This window comes from Salvelinus alpinus, chromosome 13, assembly GCF_045679555.1.
Source record: "Salvelinus alpinus chromosome 13, SLU_Salpinus.1, whole genome shotgun sequence".
NCBI lineage: Eukaryota > Metazoa > Chordata > Actinopteri > Salmoniformes > Salmonidae > Salvelinus > Salvelinus alpinus.
This window is the reverse complement of record NC_092098.1, coordinates 16459872-16482073: the sequence shown is the minus strand read 5'-3', so window position 1 is coordinate 16482073 and position 22202 is coordinate 16459872. Positions and strand designations below refer to the sequence as shown.

General features: G+C 43.8%; 1 protein-coding gene across 7 annotated transcripts in view; it reads left to right on the top strand.

Moving 5' to 3' along the window:
* Positions 1-4958: 4958 nt before the first annotated feature.
* The window catches only part of LOC139537199 (unconventional myosin-XVIIIa-like), a 110120-nt gene continuing 92876 nt past the window's right edge, over positions 4959-22202 (top strand). For all 7 annotated transcript variants that reach the window (XM_071338244.1, XM_071338243.1, XM_071338239.1 and 4 more), the window contains exons 1-2: positions 4959-5113; positions 13578-14710. In XM_071338244.1, the coding sequence (XP_071194345.1) occupies positions 13703-14710 (1008 nt within the window). In that variant the 5' untranslated portion in view covers positions 4959-5113; positions 13578-13702. The remainder of the gene's footprint in view (positions 5114-13577; positions 14711-22202) is intronic.

Below are 22202 nucleotides of genomic sequence, written 5' to 3'. Positions count from 1 at the left end.
TATTATTCTACAATGTAGAAAATAGTAAAAATAAAGAAAAACCCTTGAATGAGTAGGTGTTCAAATTTTTTGGACCGGTAGTCTATATGACTTGTTATACCTGTACTGTACCTGTAACCCCCCCTTCTGAAAAAACGAAATAAAAAGTTGGTCACAAAAAAAAAACAATGCCTTGTAGAACTGGGAGCTCATTTCATAATCAAACACTTTGGTTTGGTAAATTCGATCTACAGGATTTTTTTTGTCATACATTTTTTGGGGGTGTCATGAAGATGTTTTGTTTGGTTTTAATTGATGTGATTGACTTTTAAATACTGTGTATCAGACATCTTTCATCCCTGCCATTAATCAATGCTGTATAAAATTGCTACTGAGCTGATTTGAGCTGTGTTTTCTGCTTATCTAACTGACTTTCACAACAGATTCAGCCCTACTGACTGAGCTGAAACAATGCAATGTTATCATGATTGAGTAGATTATTGAATAAAATAATTCCAGGATAAACAGTAGATACCATTGTGTTTTGTTCCATGTATGAAAATACAAATATAATCAAAACAGGCAAAGAACAAAGAAAGATATAGGCTACACCTACATATGAACATAATAATGGTCATTTGGATATGAGGAACCAAATGCCATTCAACTTCAGTCCAGATGAGGATGCTATTGTGTTAAAAAAGCTGTTTTGTTTTCCAAATGGTCATCATGTGAGATATATAGCTTGCCAAACGTGTGTTAATTGTTAATATGAATCGACATTAAAAAAATTAAATGATAAATTGGCCTATTACATTGAAAAACAAATTGATAAAGTTTGGAAGGATGGCTAAAGTAGCCTAGGCCTATATTAACACATTACATTATCACTTTAGTATACTGCTCATTAAGTCTCCTCAGGTCCCCGTGGTATTGGGATTCTCCTGGCTCCAGCGACACAATCCCCTCATTGACTGGTCTGCTGGTGCCATCATGGGCTGGAGCCAGTTCTGCCACGCCCATTGCCTGAAGTCAGCGCAGACTGCCCCGGGACGTCTTCCTGTTGGCTCGGAAGTTGCCCCAGACCTCTCCCCCATTCCCGCGGAGTACCAGGACCTCCGGGAGGTGTTCAGTAAGGCTCGGGCCACTTCGCTTCCGTAGCACTGACCATATGACTGCGGAATTGACCTTCTCCCAGGCACCACTCCGCCCGTGGACGACTGTACTCTATTGGGTCCGGAGACCAAGGCTACGGAGACCTACATCGAGGACTCCCTAGCTGCAGGGTTCATCCGTCCTTCTGCCTTCCCCGCCGGCGCAGGGTTCTTCTTTGCGGAGAAGAAGGACAAAACTCTGCGCCCGTGCATTGACTACCAGGGTCTAAATGACATCACGGTGAAGAACCGCTACCCGCCATCTCCTCTGCCTTCGAGCCGCTCCAGGGGGCCACCGTGTTCTCCAAGCTGGACCTACGGAACGCCTAACACCTGGTGCGGATACGGGAAGGGGACAAGTGGAAGACTGCCTTCAACACGGCCAGCGGTCACTACGAGTATCTGGTCATGCCATTTGGGCTTACCAACACCCTTGCTGTGTTCCAGGCTCTGGTTAATGATGTTCTCTGTGACATGTTGAACCGGTTTGTCTTTGTCTACCTCGATGACATCCTCATCTTCTCCCACTCCGCCCATGAACACATGCTCCACGTCCGACAGGTTCTCCAACGCCTCCTGGAGAACCAGCTTTTTTTTAAAGCAGAGAAGTGGGAATTCCATCGCTCCACCATCCCCTTTCTGGGTTACATCATCGCTGCAGGGATTGTACAGATGGATCCCGGAAAGGTGAGAGCGGTGGTTTATTTGCCCCAGCCTACGTCCAGGGTGCAGCTGTAACGTTTTCTGGGATTCTCCAACTTTTATCGCCACTTTATCCGAGGTTACAGCACCCTGGCTTCCCCACTGTCTGCACTCACCTCTCCCAAGCCTCTGTTCACGTGGTCCCCAGCTGTTGACCGGGCGTTCCGGGATCTCAAACCCCGCGTCACCACAGCTCCCATCTTGGTTCATCCTGACCTGTCCCGACAGTTCGTGGTGGAGGCCGATGCTTCGGATGTCGGAGTGGGGGCTGTCCTGTCCCAGCGTTCTGCCCTTGACCTCAATTTACATCCCTGCTCCTTCTTCTCCCACCGCCTCAACGCCACGGAGAGGAACTACGATGTGGGGAATCGTGACCTTCTCGCGGTGAAGATGATGCTGGAGGATTGGAGGCACTGGCTGGAGGGGGCAGAACATCCGTTCATTGTGTGGACTGACCACAAGAACCTGGAATATCTCCGCACCGCCAAGCGCCTCAATTCCAGGCAAGCTAGGTGGGGCCTGCTGTTCACCCGGTTCAACTTCTCTCTCTCATACCGGGCAGGATCCAAGAATGTCAAGCCGGATGCGATGTCACGCCGCTATAGCCCCACTGCTTCAACCTCGGAACCCGAGTCCATCCTTCCCACCTCATGCCTGGTGACGGCACTCAGCTGGGGAATAGGGAAGCACGTTCGTGAGGCACAGCGTTCCCAGCCGGGGGGGGCCCAGATAACCGGATGTTCATTCCTGACGCGGTCCGCTCCTCGGTCCTGGAGTGGGCACACTCCTCCAGGCTTGCCTGCCATCCGTGCTCCCAGCGGACCCTGGCCTTTGTGCGACAACACATTTGGTGGCCTACCATGGTTCCTGACATCTCTGCGTTTGTCACCGGATCTGTGCACAGAACAAGACTCCTCTGCAAGCTCCGGCTGGTCTCCTTCAACCTCTGTCTGTCCCTCACCGTCCCTGGGGTCACATATCCCTGATGGCCCAGGTCATGGTGCAGCACGTCTTCTGGATCCATGGACTGCCAGTGTACACTGTCTCCGACCGGGGTCCTCAGTTCTCGTCCCGGTTCTGGAAAACATTCTGCACACTCATTGGGTCATCGGCCAGCCTCCGTGTTCCACCCCCAGTCCAACGGCCAGTCGGAGCGAGCCAACCAAAACCTGCAGACAACTCTGCGCTGCCTGGTCTCCGCCAACCCCACCTCCTGGAGCCAACAACTAGTGTGGGTCGAATACGCCCGTAACACCCTTCCTTGCTCTGCCATTGGTCTATCGCCCTTTGAGTGTTTCCTGGGGTATCAGTCCCCGCTCTTCCCTGAGCAGGAGGAAGAGGTTGGCATACCTTCGGCCCAGATGTTTGTCCGTCACTGTCGTCATACCTGGAAGAGAGCCCGGTCGGACACCTGGACCCAGGCGTCGCAGATGTCCAACGCCGGCACCCCGGTCAACCTGGTATGCGACCAGGTAGGACACCAGGGCTGGAGGGGGGGGGGGGGTATTCTACCTGCCCTGTTCACCGGACGTGCTACCTTGTCCCGGACCTGCTGTTTTCGACTCTCTCTCTCTACCACACCTGCTGTCTCGAACTCTGAATGCTCGGCTATGAAAAGACAACTGACATTTACTCCTGAGGTGCTGACCTGTTGCACCCTCTACAACCACTGTGATTATTATTATTTGACCCTTCTGGTTATCTATGAACGTTTTAACATCTTGAAGAACAATCTGGCCTTAATGGCCGTGTACTCTTTTAATCTCCACCTGGCACAGCCAGAAGAGGACTGGCCACCCCTCAGAGCCTGGTTCCTCTCTGGGTTTCTTCCTAGGTTCCTGCCTTTCTAGGGAGTTTTTCCTAGCCACGTGCTTCTACATCTGCATTGCTTGCTGTTTGGGGTTTTAGGTTGGGTTTCTGTATAGCACTTTGTGACATCGGCTGATGTAAAAAGTGCTTTACAAATACATTTGATTGATTGATTGATCTCGTTAATGTGAGCTAACCAACATGTATTGCTTCTGACATGCCACAATCCTGCTTGCTTTACATCTGACAGATATTTAGGTACCGTAGCTAGCTAGATAATAATGGTTTATGATAATTGCAATTTAGTTAATTATCTAGCTAGCTACCTAAGTGTAAAACTGAGAGTCTGGCTGTAAAAAGCAGCTCGCTAGCCAACTCGACTTTATCAGTTGTAGCCAAAATAGCTAGCTTGATACTCAGTAATGTGACCTTACCATGCTTTTCTGGACAACTGGACATTCCTCTCGCCCATCTCGGTTGACTCCTTCTTGTCTCTTGGTCTTCTTCTAGGTTCAAAACTATATGGCTGTAGTCCGATGCCTTATTGTCAAAAGCAACCCACCCGTAACACAGCCACCTCAGTGCAGGCAGGGAGTCAATGGCTCAGTGTTCCAAAACTGTTCATCTGTTTCTATGTCAAGCATGTTTCTTTGTGTTTTTATGGTGCACGTGCAGCACAGCAGCATATAATAGATTTTACCTCCAATTTCCCCTCAAAAAAGTTACATATCATATTGATACATAGCTATATGCGCTACATATTATTGTTTGGGGAGTGCTATTGTGGAACATGGCCTTTTAACATGTTCTGTCATTTTGAATGCAGCCCAGGCAAATGCAATTGATCAATGTGCCTTGGCATTGATCATCCAAAGTTGTTTCAGATACCAACCACATATGTTTGCTTGACACCCCCTCATTGTCATATTGGAGGAAGAAATACATAAATAAATGAAATAATATAAATGAATAAAATGAAAGAAAATGGGATGAATTATTTAAATATTTATTTATGTGTGCAATCATTCATTCATTCATTCATTTATCTATTTATATGTGCAATCAGTCATTCATTTATCTATTTGTATGTGCAATCATTCATTCATTCATTTATTTATCTATTTATATGTGCAATCATTCATTCATTAATTTATGTATCTATTTATATGTGCAATTATTTATTTATTCATATATTTATCTATTTATGTGTGCATTTATTTATTTATTCATTTAATTCTAATTATGGCAGGTTTGGTCCTCCATATGATCCCTCTGTCCCTATAGTCTATAGTCTAATCCCCAAACAAGCCAGTAGGGATCACTGCAAACCAGCTGACAGTAAGTCATGCCTTAATAGACTGGACTGCCCTGCAACGGCAGACTGCAATAAAACTGCTGAAGCTACTTACAATCTTACTCAACCATTCATCGGACTGCTCACCAACACTAAACCAGCATATCACTGAGCGGTGAGTAACCTAATATTCGTTTTTATTTTTTAATTAGACCACGGTGTGTATGCTACATCTTTCTGCTCTCGATTAAACTGTTGGTCATGTGAAGCCACCAGTGTGGTAAAGAATGAGGGCAAAGCAGCTTAAAGGGAGCGCATTATGACCAAGCTGTGACTACAGCGACAATAACCTCTCCACAGTGTTGGATACGAGTAGGCAATAATTCAGCAACAATGTATACATTCTGTCAGGAATATGTTGTTGCAGGTGTAACCGAACAGCCCAATGGCACAGACGTCCGTTCAACGTCTAAATTTGATTTACATTGGTTGAGTTCTCAATTTAACATGAATTCAACGTGATCTCAACAAAACGTGTCACCATGTCATTGGATGTAGGTTAAAAGTTAGGTAAAAAAAAAACGAAATGCCCTTTCGTTGACTTTTTGCAAATCCAATCAGTTTTTCGCGTTGATTCAACATCACAGATTTTGGGGGGGTTGAAATTACGTGGAAATAACATTGATTCAACCAGTTTTTTTACTCTGGGTGGTTACGTTTATGTTAATTTGTTTGTAATTCCCACCAGATATATGGCTCGCATAGGCTATAGGCAATCATATCGCACATATTATATGCTACTGTTCATATTCAGTTTATAGGCTATCCTTTTGTTTTTAGATAGTGGTCACATTTGTCCATGCATGACTGCTTCTCATAGCAGTGCTGTGCGGCACGAGACGCATGGGGAGGGTCAGTAGCCTAGTTTGTGTAACTTTATTGATATGCCCATGTAAATTGGAGAATGGCTGTGTCTTATTTATTTTTGTCAAGTGTGGTTTATCAATGTGTTGCAATAGTAGAGATAACGCTGTCACCACTGTAATTCACTGACAGCTTTCAGCTGCAGGGCGTGGTTAGGGTGGAGTGAGGTGGTCAGGAAGTGAATGGCTTCTGATTCAGCAACTTGATTGGAAGATGAAGATCCGTACATGATCCAATATATGATGTTTTCAAGACAAATGGGAACTCTGTATAAAGGAAGGTCAAATCATGACATCTGTGATCTTTCAGGTCGGAAAGTCAGAGCTTTAGAAAGATGCCCGAGTTGGATGACCGTTCAAAATTATTTTCACAGACGGAAGTCGGAGATATCTGAGTTCCCAGTTGTTTTGCGACTATAATTGATTAAGATTAGATAAAAGCCAGAACACTCTTTGGCCCCTCAGGACTGGGACTGTACCGGTCGGTGTAAAGGGAGTCTGCTTCGGAAACCTTGGTTCCTTTTTCTTCGGGCACATTAGGTTTCAATGAAGGGTCAACAGGACACACTCTCTTTTGCCCTATCCCTCTCACTTACAACTTGGAAAGAACATTACTTGTGTCACGTCAATGGAAACTTACAAAAGTCATATCAGCATACCAACTTCTTTTGGAAACCCCACAGTAATCTGCCTGAAATTGTGGAACATCACTTGTAAGTGTAGTGGTTTTGAACAGTTTACTGACAGAAAAGAAGCAACATTGTTATTTAATGAAAGGCAGCCTCCAACACATCTGATACCTTCACTACGACAATGGTGTCTGGTTGCTTCTACCTAGCCCTTGGTGATTTAAGTTAATTGACACATTGAAATGCATTGCTGTGTAAAGCTGACCCCTGACAGTTTAAAGGCCAAGTCCAGTCAAAATTCTGTTTTCCTATGTTTGGTATCATATTGTACAACAGCTGACGAACAAAAATTGATTAGTGTTATTTCCTGATAGTTGCTGGTTGAAAATAGAATCTACACAGGACCTTCTAATCAGCAGGTTTGCATGGGCGGGAGTTTCGGCTTTCCATGGTGACATCACCATGCGGTAAATTGGTTAGTAGACCAAAAAGAAAGAGTTTCAACCAACCCCCTCTGCCAATAAACAGCTTGTTTTCAGGTTTCTCCTCCCCACGCAGACCACTCCCAGACTGTCCTAGCAAAATTATTGCCTGAGAAAGAGTTTTTTTGCTAAAAAGCAATTTTTGCCAATTTGAGTGGAAATATATTAGTTAGGCACTAAATTGTTACTGAGAAATGATTTGATATTAGTTTTAAAACAGCTGCATTGGGTCTTTAAAAATGTTACTTGCATGTTCATGAGAGTACTTTTCTATATTCCAGCATAATATACTGTATCTTTAAATTGAAAGTAACTGCAAAAATGATCTGTTATTGGAAAAGAGGTTTGGAACTCTCTTTTATTATTGGCCTATTAAGCCACTTAAATATTAAGTCCCTTGTTTAGGGGACCTGGGTGATTCTGGTACCGGTTCCGACTGACATTTTCGCTTATAAATTGATCTGTGGACACCGTAGATCACATTTGCTTGCATTGAGCGGTAGTTATGGTTCCCACGGATACAGATGTATATCCAAAGATTTTTACCACTAATCCAAGATAGACCACAACCTGTTGTTTCCAATGGGAGCAAATTAATCATATCGGGCAGAACAATCAAGGAGGTGGGCAGAGCCAAGCACGAGCTAACGAGAGCCTATTAGCGTGTTCAAGCATCTATTTCCATTAGGGAACACATAGTCTGTGAAGTGCGTGTGTGCAATAACTCAATTAGCCCTTGCACTTCTAAACAGCACCATTTACATTTTTTGGGGGGGAAAGCGTAAAGTGTACAAAACTTAGTCCATTCTGTTCGTAACAGATAGTAGTTTTGGGAACAGAACTGTATTGAGATCAAATGTTCAATCGATGAGAAAATGAGCAGAAAGTCGACCAAAATCCATCTCGCTCCATCTTCTCCCACTGCCGGTCACTGGGCTTCCTCTCATCACCATAATTGGTGCTGTGTGGAAATGCCAACCGGATGCTTCAGATTTAGACATCCGGTGAAACATCTGGCTCATTGCAACGATTATGGATATACTGATAAGATACTTGTCTCTCCTCCCTAACAATGGGAGTTGTTGTTCTCATAGCAGCACTGTGGGCTGTCAAGCTCCTGCCTATTACTCTATTTGGATTGGTGGATACATCTCATTATTTTAACATTTTAAATTCAATGAGGGCTGTTGACGTCAACTCTCTGTATTCAATGGAGAGGGAGATGCTATACTACTAGCCTCGTGTCATGAATATGCATAGCCCTCTCGAGACAACTCATATATGAAGTGTTTTTTTCACAAAGTTGCCGGGATGTCACGTGTGCTACTTATATCAGTACACTTGTAACAACCTTAGCCTTATTAAACTTCTATTCAGTCAAATAAACCTCACGTAGCAAATAAGACATTTAGATTTTTTGTTGACCAAATTTGACTCTCTCATTGACCTCCATACAAAAACTCCTCACTTGGGTACCGAAAGAAACCTAACAATGCCACCTGCTATAGAAGACCGATTTTTGGGCAGAGTTGGGCCTCTCATGGCTAGAAGGGATCCAGCTTGTATCAAAATAACGTCAAAAGTTAATTTTATTGTTTTCGTTTTAGCTAACCCTGAACCTTTTCCTAACATTAACCTAATTATTCTAACCTGCATTGTTAATTATCCTAACCTGCTACGAAAAGTAAAATCTGATGATAAATTCACAAAAGCTGGATTCATTCTAGCCATGAACCTTTTGGTCCTTTCTTTCACTTAGCCTCTTCCTCTCTGCTCATTGTCTGTCTGTCTGGTAAAAAAAATTCTGACTGAAGTATGACATGTACTCTGACACCACTTGAAGCTGGGTGTCTCTCCTACAATTTCATTCTCTCTTCCGACTGTCCATTAACCTCTTAAATGTAAAGCCCCCATATTTGGGGACCCTATTCAATTTAGTCTAGTATGAGAACGGTAGCCCCTATCTGCAAAAGCAGGGTGTCTGCGGAAAGCTAAGTATCTTGCCTATTGATCTGTACCTTCAAATCTTTGTGACTTACTATCATATATGGGCATACTAATTTCTAAGGGAAGGCCGAGCCGATGACCTCATTTAAAGTGGGCTGCGACCTACATTCCGGTTAGTGTTGTGAGCATAAACAAAATAAACACGGAATACGGTCATACAGCACCAAAACAGCACCATTTAAAGACGGGACTCCACAGATCATGAGGATATCTTATTTGTCTGCCTGTGACCTACCGTTATTGATCACCAGCCCCGAGAGTCAAAATGTTTATTTCACACAACGTTTTCACCAAACAGTAAACATCTTACAAGGTGAGCTTCAATTTGGTCTGTGTTTGAGCTATAGCTACATGGGGGTATGAAATTAATCCTTAGGTTGGTAGAAACAAATATAGCATATTGACAATGTTATCTGATGATGTATGACTTAATGGCAACATCGAATGTCCACCTGTAGGCACATCTGCACATCTGTAGGCATCCATTACACAGGGGATTGGCTACTATGGCACCTCGACAGTCTTGTAGCGAATGAGAAAAGCTTTCCAGGGATATACAGTTGACCTGGGTGGGAAAAAGCAAGGCTTAGAACCTTTTATGCGTAATGCAAACTATTGCTACCTGGCTCAGAGATGAGACGCACCGAGCACACTACATTACATTGTAAACAGATTTCATCGCTTTAATTTCATCACTTTAGCATAAAAGATGGCTTCTCACGGGGGAATAAAAAGGTAAAAACTAAGAATATTGAATAGGAAGATAAAAAGAAGGTAGCTATGAATAAGTACACATGCATAGAAGCTTTGAATAAAATACTGTCTGGACTCGGATCAGGGGAGTGACTTGGACAACAACGAGGTTATGGACTTGCTTTCTAGAAGGATCCACTTTTAGATTTGTAAGCAAATTATTTTCATGACTTTGTATAGCTAATTTACTATATGTATTTCATTTTTTATAAGTTGTCTACTTTTTGTGCTTTGAATTTAGTTTACATAGGCCAATGTAACAAGCAATTTCAATGTTATATAATTCCAAAGTAGTTATTGTCTATGTTTCATATTAGTTCACTGTTTGATGTTCTAAGTTTCATCCTTGTAACTTTGGAGAGACTACTAAACTCTCATGGCCATTGTTTATTTGTGGTTCTCACCTTTGCATTGGTCTCCAAAGTGTTACTGTTTGCATTGTGTGTGTTCTTCAGACCCTCTTTGTGTCACTGTCAGATAACGTTTAGGCCCCCCCTGGGTCAAGGTCTTCACCCCCCACTGCAGTTTCAATCACCCCGTCTGATGGTTCTACATCCGCTACTCCGCGAAGACCCCTTTCCTCTTCAACCATCCCAATGCAGGCCTTGGCACCACTCCCCTCCCTGCAAGTTCATCTGGAGCTGCGGTTGGCTGGGTGGAGATCTAGGCCTCAACAGAGAAGAGGGAGAGGCAGTGGAAGCAGCACAACAGAGGGATTTGATTTGATTTGGATCTCTTTTAGTCCCCATTTGGACTAATCTTCCAAGAGTCCTTAAACATTTAAAATGCAATTTATAATACGAACACATTTCCACATATAACACACTATTACAAACATACATAATGACCCAATAAATACTCAATCTAAAAAAAGATGAAACTAAGGACAGGTGGCATTGAAGATGAGGAGCCAGAACAATTTAGGTTTAAACCCAAATGAACAGAAGGCCCACAGATGGTTAGTGATGAAACATACACCCCTTACAGATGTTTCAGCTCTACTTTACCACCTCTGCACTGGGGATGCTAATTAGTAATAACAACAAGTATGGGGCCATGAAGTAGCAGGGGGAAGGAAGATGTCCTGGAAACCTGTCACCATGGGTGACATGCTCAACTACATTTCCTTGGTGATTTACATGGGACTGGTAAATGTATCAAGACTAGTTGACAACTGGAGTCCCCACTCTATCGGTTCGAGTTCCCCACCTCCATCATAAGTGAAAACCGATTCTTGACCATCAACCGTACTCTTCACATGAGTGACCCACAAAAGGATCAGGGAATGTCCAGAAGAAGGGGGCTGCAGGGTATGATCGTCTTGCAAGAGTCAAGCCCCTTTATCATGACATGGTGGAGGCATGCAAAACTTACTTCCAGGCTGCTCAAAATCTATCTATAGATGAGCGCATGGTTGCCTCAAAGGTTCCAATTGGCTTGAAGCAATATATGACAAATACGTCAACCAAATGGGGCTACAAGCTCTTTGTGCTAGCCGATTCAGCCTCTGCCTACACATGGAACTTTTTCATTTATGAAGGCAAGGCGATCACACCCACAGGGAAGGGCCTTAGTTATGACTCTGTCATGCAGCTGATGGACTTCCCCTTACTTGGCAGTGGGTACAAGCTCTTTGTGGATAATTTGTATACTAGTCCCATGCTTTTCATAGACCTCCTGAACAAGAAAATAAGAGCTTGTGGCACCATTCGTCCGAACAGAATCTTTTCCCCCAAGACCAAGGTAAACGACATGACAAAGACAGTGGAGAGGGGGACCCTACGTCGGATCAGGACTAACAAGCTGCTTTTTGTGAAATGGAAGGACACTAGAAGAGTAACCATGCTCACCACACAGCATAAGGTATTCAATAACAACCATGTCTCAAGGAGGGTGAAAAATGCCAATGGGGCATGGGTGAGGAAGAATGTCCCCATTTCTGTGAAGGACTACAATGCCATCATTGGGTGTGTCGACCTATCTGATGCTCTGATAGGCTACTACCAGGTCCTCCACAAGACCAGGAAGTGGTAAGACTTTTTTTGACCACTTTGTGGACATTGCTACAGTAAATGTTTTCATTCTCTACAAGCAGATGGCCAAAGCAAAAAGTCAAACCCTTCTCTCCCAGTTGGCCTTCTGAGAGCAGCTGGTGTTGGAAATGGCTGAATTTGAGGCCCAAAGCAACCTCACAACCATCACAAGACCCCCCACTCAAGGTGAGCGCCACTATCCAACACACATGCCAAAAGACAAAAGGAAGAACTGCAAGCATTGAACAAAACACAGGGGGGAAAAAGGGGGAAATGCCAGATCTTCTGTGCGAAATGCCAGTTTGCTTTTTGTTTCCTGGCAGAGAGGGACTGCTTCAAAGACTACCAGGACATGCACAAGAATGGTGAAAGTGAAATCTAATAATTTACACCTGTGATGTAAAACAAATGCCATTTTGTAAAACAAATGCCATTTTGTAAATAGTTCAGCTTATTTCTATTTTGCACCTTCTTTAATAAAGGACAATTGTGTAACCAAGTTTGTTTGATAAGACATTTTTATATATGTTTTATGTATACTTGATCTTGTGTATTCTGAACTATGTAACTCCTATCTTCTGATCATTTCCTCATCTCCCAGATGTCTTTCCAAGTTTTGGCATGTCCGAATCATGTAATTACACATGAATAGCAGTTATTTTTGGGTATGTCTATTTAGGTGGAAATCTACATTTTGCCATTACATTTAAGAGGTTAACTCCTGGCTGAACCCTACTTCACAGCGACTGACAAAGCACATGTCTGCAATCCTTACATGGTAGCACAGCAGGTTTCATCACTAGCAGGTCGATTTTATAGCCAACTTGATCAAAGTAATCTAAAATAATTCATAGATTTTAAACCAAAAACACTTTCTGTTTGTCATAGACAGACAAGATTAATATGAGATAGAAGGAGAGTTCCTAACAAGTTCAGGAAGCCAAGCCAGAGCTCGGTGTGATGTTCACAACAGTGGGGGCAGACATTTTGATCAAGAGAGACCTTTAGAAAATGTGCAAATATGTATTTTACAGTTATAAGAAAGGTGAAATCTTATACTTAGCCATTTTATAATTTTATTATATTTAGAAAGCTTAAGTCATTTCAAGCCTTATTCATTACAGTTTTGTTCAATAGGAAATACATTTTTGCATCATATTTGTACTGTGTAGCTAATGTCCTCAAAAGTGACTACACCTCAGCAAATTATACACATTTTTACAAGAAAGATTTTTACCTTGGTGTATGCAGCATTACTAGTTATTGTTTATAGCCCTGTTATGCAAAAAAAAATACTTATGGGGATTACTTAGATTACAATTTAGATTTACATGATGTCATCTTGTAGACCAAAATCGCAATCCTACAAAAACTGGCGGAAATTTAATGTGGTCTTTTCAAACAGCTCTTACACTAAAAGGGCATGATCATCATTTTCACATGTTCACTGTAACATTCCAACCTCATAGTGTGGATATACTGTATATAAAACACATGACAATCGTGATTTTGTCTTCACTAGGCCTTTAACATTCTTAATAAAGAAATTGGAAATAACTATTTCACTCGTATTGTAATTATAGGTCATATTTCATAGAAATCTGGAAACACTGAACAGCTACTTTAAATGAGCCTAGACATTCCCGGGTAACAAACACTCTCTCTGTCATGAGTCATCGTCTCTAGCCATGGGTATGATCTGTAAGGATATCTCATTGCCATTGTATTGGATGATTGTTGGATTATGGCCTGGCCAAATACTTACTTGACTGTCTCTTCTCTCCTCATGGCCCCTCTGATTACATTTCAAAGTGTCACCCAGATGTTCCCATGACCTGGGTCAAAAGCGTGAACTGATACTTCACTTGTGTATGGAACCTCCCCTGGTGTAAACTGACACAAACCAACCTTGAGGGGGTTGCTATTTGGAGCCAAATATGTTCCATCTGATTAAGAAAGACAAGGATGAGAGGAAGAAGGAGAAAAAAGACAGGAAGGACAAAAAGGAGAGGATGTCCCAGGCAGAGCTGACGAGTCTGGACGAGATGAGCCAGAGGCGGGGCTTCTTCAATCTCCACCGAGGAGGCTCTAAGAGGGACTCCAAGGTCAAGCTGGAGATCTCCAGCCCCATCCCTATCAAGGTGGCTAGCAACACAGAGCTCAGCCTTACTGATCTAGATGCTGATCGCTTCAGTAACCGTGGCAGCATGGTCCTGGACCTGGGCCAGGTGAGTGCAGCCAGCTCCAGTGATGACATCAAGGGGGAGGGGGGACAGGATCCCCATCGCATCTCTGTGAAGGAGCGGGCGGCCAAGTTCGGTGGTCTGGCCAAGCAGAACTCCCAGGTGGGCCAGATCATGAAGTCCTTCTCCCAGATGAACAAAGAGGAGAGTGCCTCTGAGGCTTCCACACCAAGCTCAACTCAACCGTCTCCCCAGTTAGAGAACAAGGTGAACACCTACCACAGACAGGCTTCCCAGCAGCATCTCCAGGTCCACAGCAGGGCTGGGAAGAGGGTTCACATCCCAGAAGTGGTGGAGAAGACCTTCCCTGCAGACCTGCGACTGCCTGGCGTCATGGCTCCACCTATGCCTGAGCCCAGGGAACTGGAGCTGCAGCGCCGCAACACAGGAGACTTTGGTTTCTCCTTGCGCCGCACCACCATGTTGGACCGGAGGTCTGACGGTGGGGTCTACCGGAGGGTGGTCCACTTTGCTGAGCCTGGAGCCGGGACCAAGGACCTGGCGCTGGGTCTGGTGCCTGGAGACAGGTTAGTGGAGATCAACGGGCACAACGTGGAGAATAAGAGCCGGGACGAGATCGTGGAGAAGATCCGTCAGTCTGGGGACTCTGTGAGGTTAAAGGTTCAGCCCATCGTGGAGCTGAGTGAGCTGAGCCGCTGCTGGCTGAGGAGCAGTGAGGGGCTGCGCAGGGAGGCCTACGATGTAAGTACTTAATTTATCTTGCCTTTTTAACCTTTTCAACCAAGGTGCTGCCAGTAATAGATTCCACATATCAGTGGACTCTGCTGAATGCTGATGACTGTGAGTCTGTACTTGAGGGAATTTGTGAAGGGCCTGTTGGAAAAGGCCAGTTCCTAATGAGGAAGTGTGGGTATCTTATTATCTTTCACTGCACATGCTCTGTGCTGCTTTTATCATTTTAAGTTTCTAAACACAATTTTTCAGCAATCTATCAAACTCAATCACTACCTTCCATTGAACTGAACTGTGTGTGTCAGGAAGAGTTGACTCTGTTTCTGGACCTGTATATCCAGTTGATGACTAAATACTGTTGAAGTATTTCGTCATCATTAAGAGAAGTAGTGTTTACCTTCCACACTTGTCTCACCTGGGAATGTGAAGCATGGCTGTACTGCCCCATACTGAGTGGGTTTTCTCATGTTTGGCATTCACAGCAGGGATGCCTGCCTCTCAGTTAGGAAACCAGTAAGCACAGTACTGCAGTGCCTTCGGAAATGATTCATCCCTTTGACTTATTCCACATTTTTTGTTCTCATCCATTTACACACACTACCCCATAATGACAAAGTGAAAACATGTTTTTAGAAATTTTGCAAATGTATTGAAATGAAATGCACATGTGTCATTTACATAAGTATTCACACCCCTGAGTCCTACTTTGTAGAAGCACCCTTGGTGGCGATTACAGTCTTTTGGGGTAAGTCTCTAAGAGCTTTGCATACCTGGATTGTACAATATTTTCAGTATTACTTAAGTGCCTTGTTGCAAACAGGATGCATATTTTAGAATATTTTTATTCTGTACAGGCTTCCTTCTATTGACTCTGTCATTTGGGTTAGTATTGTCGAGGAATTACAATGTTGTTGATCCATCCTCATTTTTCGCATATCACAACCATTAAACTCTGTAACTGTTTTAATCTCTGAGCAGTTTCCTTCCTCTCCGGCAACTGAGTTATGAAGGACGGCTGTATCTTTGTAGTAACTGGGTGTTTTGATACACCATCCAAAGTGTAATGAATAATTTCGCCATGCTCAAAGGGATATTCAGCGTCTGTTCACACATCTACCAAACGGTGCCCTTCTTTGCAAGGCATTGAAAAACCTCCCTGGTTTTTGTGGTTGAATTATGCGATTTGTTAAGCACATTTTTACTCCTGAACTTATTTAGGCTTGCCATAACAAAGGGGTTGAATACTTATTGACTCAAGACATTTCAGCTTTACATTTTTTATAAATTAAAACAAAATTCTACAAGCAGAATTCCACTTTGACATGAGGTATTGTGTGTAGATCAGTGTCAATGTGATACATTTTAAATTCAGGCTGTAACACAACAAAATGTGGAAAAAGTCAAGTGGTGTGAATCATTTCTGAAGTCACTGTACGTTGTTCCACAGTCACCTCACAGAGAGGGGGACACGTTTCTCTCTGTATGCCGGGTGTCTATCACAGTGACATCTTTTTTTTTTTTTTTTACCAAAGCCCCATATACTACCCACCACTGCGACCTGTATGCGCTCGTTGGCTGGCCCTCGCTACATATTCGTCGCCAAACCCACTGCCCCCAGGTCATCTATAAGTCTATGCTAGGTAAAGCTCCGCCTTATCTCAGCTCACTGGTCACCATAGCAACACCCACCCGTAGCACGCGCTCCAGCAGGTATATTTCACTGGTCATCCCAAAAGCCAAAACCTCCTTTGGCGCCTTTCCTTCCAGTTCTCTGCTGCCAATGACTGGAACGAATTGCAAAAATCACTGAAGTTGGAGACTTATATCTCCCTCACTAACTTTAAGCATCAGCTGTCAGAGCAGCTTACCGATCGCTGCAGCTGTACACAGCCCATCTGTAAATAGCCCAACCAACTACCTAGCTCATCCCGTTTTAGTTTTTCTGCTCTTTTGCACACCAGTATTTCTACTTGCACATCCTCATCTGCACATCTATCACTCCAGTGTTAATTGCTAAATTGTAATTACTTTGCCACTATGGCCTATTTATTGCCTTACCTCCTTACTTCATTTGCACACACTGTATACATATTTTTCTATTGTGTTATTGACTGTACGTTTGTTTATCCGATGTGTAACTCTGTGTTGTTTTTTGTCGCACTGCTTTGCTTTATCCTGGCCAAGTTGCAGTTGTAAATGAGAACTTGTTCTCAACTGCCTACCTGGTTAAATAAATGTGAATTAAAGTGTGAGGAGCTGCCTTCAGTGGAGAGGCTTGATGACGCTGTCCTGTGTGTGTCTGGTGTATGTAATCCCATACTCCCCTTCCTACCTCCCCCTTTGACTCCAAACAAAGGCGAGCTGGGGGGGGGGGAGAGGGGTTGTAGGACAATAGCACAAAGATTACAACAGCCCCATGGCCATATGTTGTTGCAATAACAAGTGAAGGCCCGGTTTGCAGTTGTCTACAATCTCATGGCATGAGTTTTTGGTTCAAGTTGCACTGCAGTAATTACAAGAGAAGCATATTGTTATGGTTTTTATAAGGATTTGATGGACTTTTGGTCAATACTCTATGCTCTGTTCATATAGGGAGTCAGTGTGTCAGTTGAAAGTGTGGCTAAAAGCTCTGTCCTGCCCCTCCCTCTTCTAACCTTTTAAACCCCACACACTTGTCCCATGTTCCTGTGTAGCAGGTCTTTCTACTGTTATCTCTCTGGTAGGCTACCAGAGTAGGACTCCTGTCATTCCTACTCTTTTCCTCCTCTCCAACAGTTACTGTATATGACAAGATTCCCCAACATTTTACTATCCACTTTTTATTACTCATGATTAGGTCCTAATCAGGTCCGTTTGTTGTGTAGAGATACAGGGACATCATCACTAATTCAAGGATCCTGCTGACTCATAATACATGGTCTAAAATGGAACGGGAGGTTTTTTGCTTCCTCGTGTGAAGAGGAAGTGAAGATCACAGCTCCTTTTTATTTTTTATTAGACTGGTGGTACGTATCCATGTCAGTCACCAGAGGGTTTGTTATTCTGGTGCCCAATGCCTGCTGCACACAGGGCTTCAGCAAGAGTCTGAATACAAGCCTGGGGGAAATCACTCAAATCTACAGACTAAATGTGAGAAGGGTGTCCAGTCCGAGCCTTTGCCCCTCCCTGGACAGAGTATGCATTAGTCTGTATCCTGGTTCACTACTATGGCAATTCTGAGGTTCTACCCAGATGTGTGCCCTATCTTTCACACCCCCTGCTGGGTCAGGGCAGTGGGTATGTTAGCTAAGAAGCTTATTCCCAACCACCCAGCAGGCCCATGCTCTCTACAGACAGATGCCACACTGACTCAGGCTCCAGATAGACCACTGACTGGGGTATTGTTGTCAGGTTTAGTAGACCTAGCAGAGCAGCATCAGACAGGTCTGGACTGGTCTTCTGATTTACATAATGTGCTGTACTTGATCATATCCTCTTTTCATACCCTTGTATTTTGGCCATTGTCCTCTTGGTCCTGTACAGCAAGCTGTGGGTTGGTATTGAGTTGTGCTGGGAATGTGTGACTTTCTGCAGATGGTTAAAGGAGCTGGAGGGGGAATTTACAATCACGTTGTGTTAATCAGAGAGTTTAGAATGGATTGGGGAGATGGATCTCTAGCTAAGTGCTAAAGAGAGGATCTTTTCTCTGGTTGCTGTACCACTAGATGTCATTTTGAGAATATTTATAGTATCAAAGTCCATTTCCTTCTCTTTTGGCAAGGTGTGTGGAATGTTGACTTTCTTCCTGCATTGCCCAGGAATGTGGACATTGCTCTGTACTGCTGTCTACCTAGAGTCTACATTTAAAAATAGAACTGCACAGAATACGGCACTGTCCATTTGATTTCACAATTCCTCAAAAGTATGTGTTCATACATGTATCCATATTGCCAGTGTGACCACGTCACCACCGCTAGTTAAATGGATGGGGTTGGTTGGGAATGTACTTTGTGTGCCTCTGGACTGCACATAAACAAGCAGTGTGAAGGTGTTGTGTTTCTCGTTACTCTCCCATAGCCACCACCAGTACGCAGGCTTGACAGGCAGGATCCACACACCTGGCAACCAGATGCTCAGAGGCTTACACATAAAGGCACTGTGAACATTGTAATATACTTAGCATCATATTTGTTTTTATTTTTGGCCCCTTTTCTATTGTTATATATGTTATATTTTTTATTTTTTACTGAGTGTGAACGTAACTAGAGTTGTTTCATGCCAAAGCTCACCGAACTACCAACAGTCTCTGGGCTTTTCTTCCCAAACTTTAAAAAAACATTTTTTTTAAGTACAGAGGTTCAAACTGATATATCATACACTGTAGTTGGGCGAAGTTATGCTACTTTAAAAGTTGATAAACTTGTAACCCAACTTTTGAGAAAAAGCACCTGAAAGATTTTGTAGAGAATTTCACACTAGCTAGAGAGCTCTTCTTTGTGTACGCCCATTCAGCATTGTTCACACCCTCTTAAGCCTTAGCCCTGCCCATCTCTTTAAGATTTCACATTTATTTTTGTGAATGGGTCTCCTTTGTTTAGCTCCAGCTAAATTCAGGGCAGCAATGTTTAACGCTGTAGCATCACTTTAGCAGTTGTCCATAGCTGTGTCTATAAAAATCTATGGCAGCAAATATCAATACTGACCAGGGAAGGCCACATTCTTTTTAAATGTTTTATAAAAAATAGTGTTATTTCTTATTTTGTAATTTTTTTAGCCCATTTTTCTCCCCAATTTCATGATTTACGATCTCATCTCAACGCTGCAACTCCCCAACGGGCTTGGGAGAGGCGAAGGTCGAGTCATGCGTCCTCTGAAACATGACCCGCCAAACCGTGCTTCTTAATACCCGCTCGCTTAACCCGGAAGCCAGCCGCACCAATGTGTCGGAGGAAACACCGTTCAACTGATGACCGAAGTCAGCCTGCAGGCGCCCGGCCCGCCACAAGGAGTTGCTAGAGCACGACGAGCCCGGCCAAACCCTCCCCTAACCCGGACGACGCTGGGCCAATTGTGCGCCGCCCTATTGGACACCCGGTCACGGCCGGTTGTGATACAGGATCGAACCCCAGGCTGTAGTGATGCTGCAACACTGTGATGCAGTGCCTTATACCGCAGTGCCACTCAGGAGGCAGTCAGATGTATGTTAACAAAAGAAAAGAAAAGAGAATCTTATCGAAAACATTGTGAGCACTGCATTGTGAAATACAATGACTTTATACATATATTGCAATGAGAAACATGTATTTGTAGATGAAACACTGATTTAAGTTTGGTAAAAATGTGACTGATTTTTGTGTTGTACTTAGTCAATTGAAACTGTGCTTAGGGTTTTGAAACTGCCTTTTTGATGATCTGTTTTGAGTTTTGTAGTGAAAATGTAACACATACACTACATGACCAAAGGAAAGTGGACACCTGTTTGTCGAACATCTCATTCCAGAATCATAGGCATGAATATGAAGTTAGTCCTCCTTTTGCTGCTATAATAGCCTCCACTCTTCTGGGAAGGATTGCCACTAGATGTTGGAACATTGCTGTGGGGACTTGCTTCCCTTCAGCCACGAGCATTAGTGAGGTCTGGCACTGATGTTGGGCGATTAGGCCTGGCTTGCAGTCGGCATTCCAATTCATCCCAAAGGTGTTCGATGGGGTTGAGGTCAGGGCTTTGTTCAGGCCAGTCAAGCACAGAATCTTCTAGAATATCATTGTATGCTGTAGCATTAAGAGTTCCATTCACTGGAACTAAGAGGCCTAGCCTGAACTATGAAAAACAGCCCCAGACCATTATTCCTCCTCCACCAAACGTTACAGTTAGCTCTATGCATTTGGGCAGATAGCATTCTCCTGGCATCCCCCAAACCCAGATTCGACTTTCGGACTGCCAGATGGTGAAGCGTGATTCATCAGTCTAGATAATACATTTCCAGAGTCCAATGGCGGTGAGCTTTACACCACTCCAGCCGACGCTTGGCATTGTGCATTGAAACCCATTTCATGAAGCTCCGGACGAACAGTTCTTGTGCTGACGTTGCATCCAGAGGCACTCGGTAGTGAGTGTTGCAACAGAGTACAGACCATTTTTACGTGCTTCAGCACTCGGCGGTCACATTCTGTAAGCTTTTATGGCCTACCACTTCGTGGCTGAGCCGTTGTTGCTCCTAGATTTTTCCACTTCACAATAACAGCACTTGCAGATGACTCGGGGAGCTCTAGCAGGGCAGAAATTTGACTAACTGACTTGTTGGAAAGGTTGCATCAAATCAGAATCAAATTTATTTATAAAGCCCTTCTTACATCAGCTGAACAGAAACCCAGCCTAAAACTCCAAACAGCAAGCAATGCGGGTGTAGAAGCACGGTGGCTAGGAAAAACTCCCTACAAAGGCCAGAACCTAGGAAGAAACCTAGAGGAACCAGGCTATGAGGGGTGGCCAGTCCTCTTCTGGCTGTGCCGGGTGGAGATTATAACAGAACATGGCCAAGATGTTCATAGATGACCAGCAGGGTCAAATAATAATAATCACAGTGGTTGTAGAGGGTGCAACAGGTCAGCACCTTAGGAGTAAATGTCAGTTGGCTTTTCATAGCCGATCATTCAGAGTATCTCTACCGCTCCTGCTGTCTCTAGAGAGTTGAAAACAGCAGGTCTGGGACAGGTAGCACGTCGGGTGAACAGGTCAGGATTCCATAGCCGCAGGCAGAACAGTTGAAACTGGAGCAGCAGCACGGCCAGGTGGACTGGGGACAGCAAGGAGTCATCAGGCCAGGTAGTCCTGAGGCATGGTCCTAGGGCTCAGGTCCTCCGAAAGAAAGAAAGAGAGAGAGTTAGAGAGAGCATACTTAAATTCACACAGGACACAGGATATCTTCAACCACCAACTTACCATCCTGAACCCCTCCCAGGGACGGCATGGAGAGCACCAGTAAGCCAGTGACTCAGCCCCTGTAATAGGGCATTCTATGACGGTGCCACGTTGAAAGTCACTGAGCTCTTCAGTAAGACCATTCTACTGCCAATGTTTGTGTATGGAGATTGCATGGCTGTGTGCTCGATTTCATACAACTCAGCAACAGGTGTTGCTGAAATAACCACTTGTGTATAAACTCAACAAAAGAAACATCCTTTTTTCAGGACCCTGTCTTTCAAAGATAATTCGTAAAAATCCAAATAACTAAACGGATCTTCACTGTAAAAGGTTTAAACACGGTTTCCCATGCTTGTTCAATGAACCATAAACAATTAATAAACATGCATCTGTGTAACGGTCGTTAAGACACTAACAGCTTACAGACGGTAGACAATTAAGGTCACAGTTATGAAAAGTTAGGACACTAAAGAGACCTTTCTACTGACTCTGAAAAACACCAAAAGAAAGATGCCCAGGGTCCCTTCTCATCTGTGTGAACGTGCCTAGGTATGCTGCAAGGAGGCATGAGGACTGCAGATGGGGCCAGGGCAATAA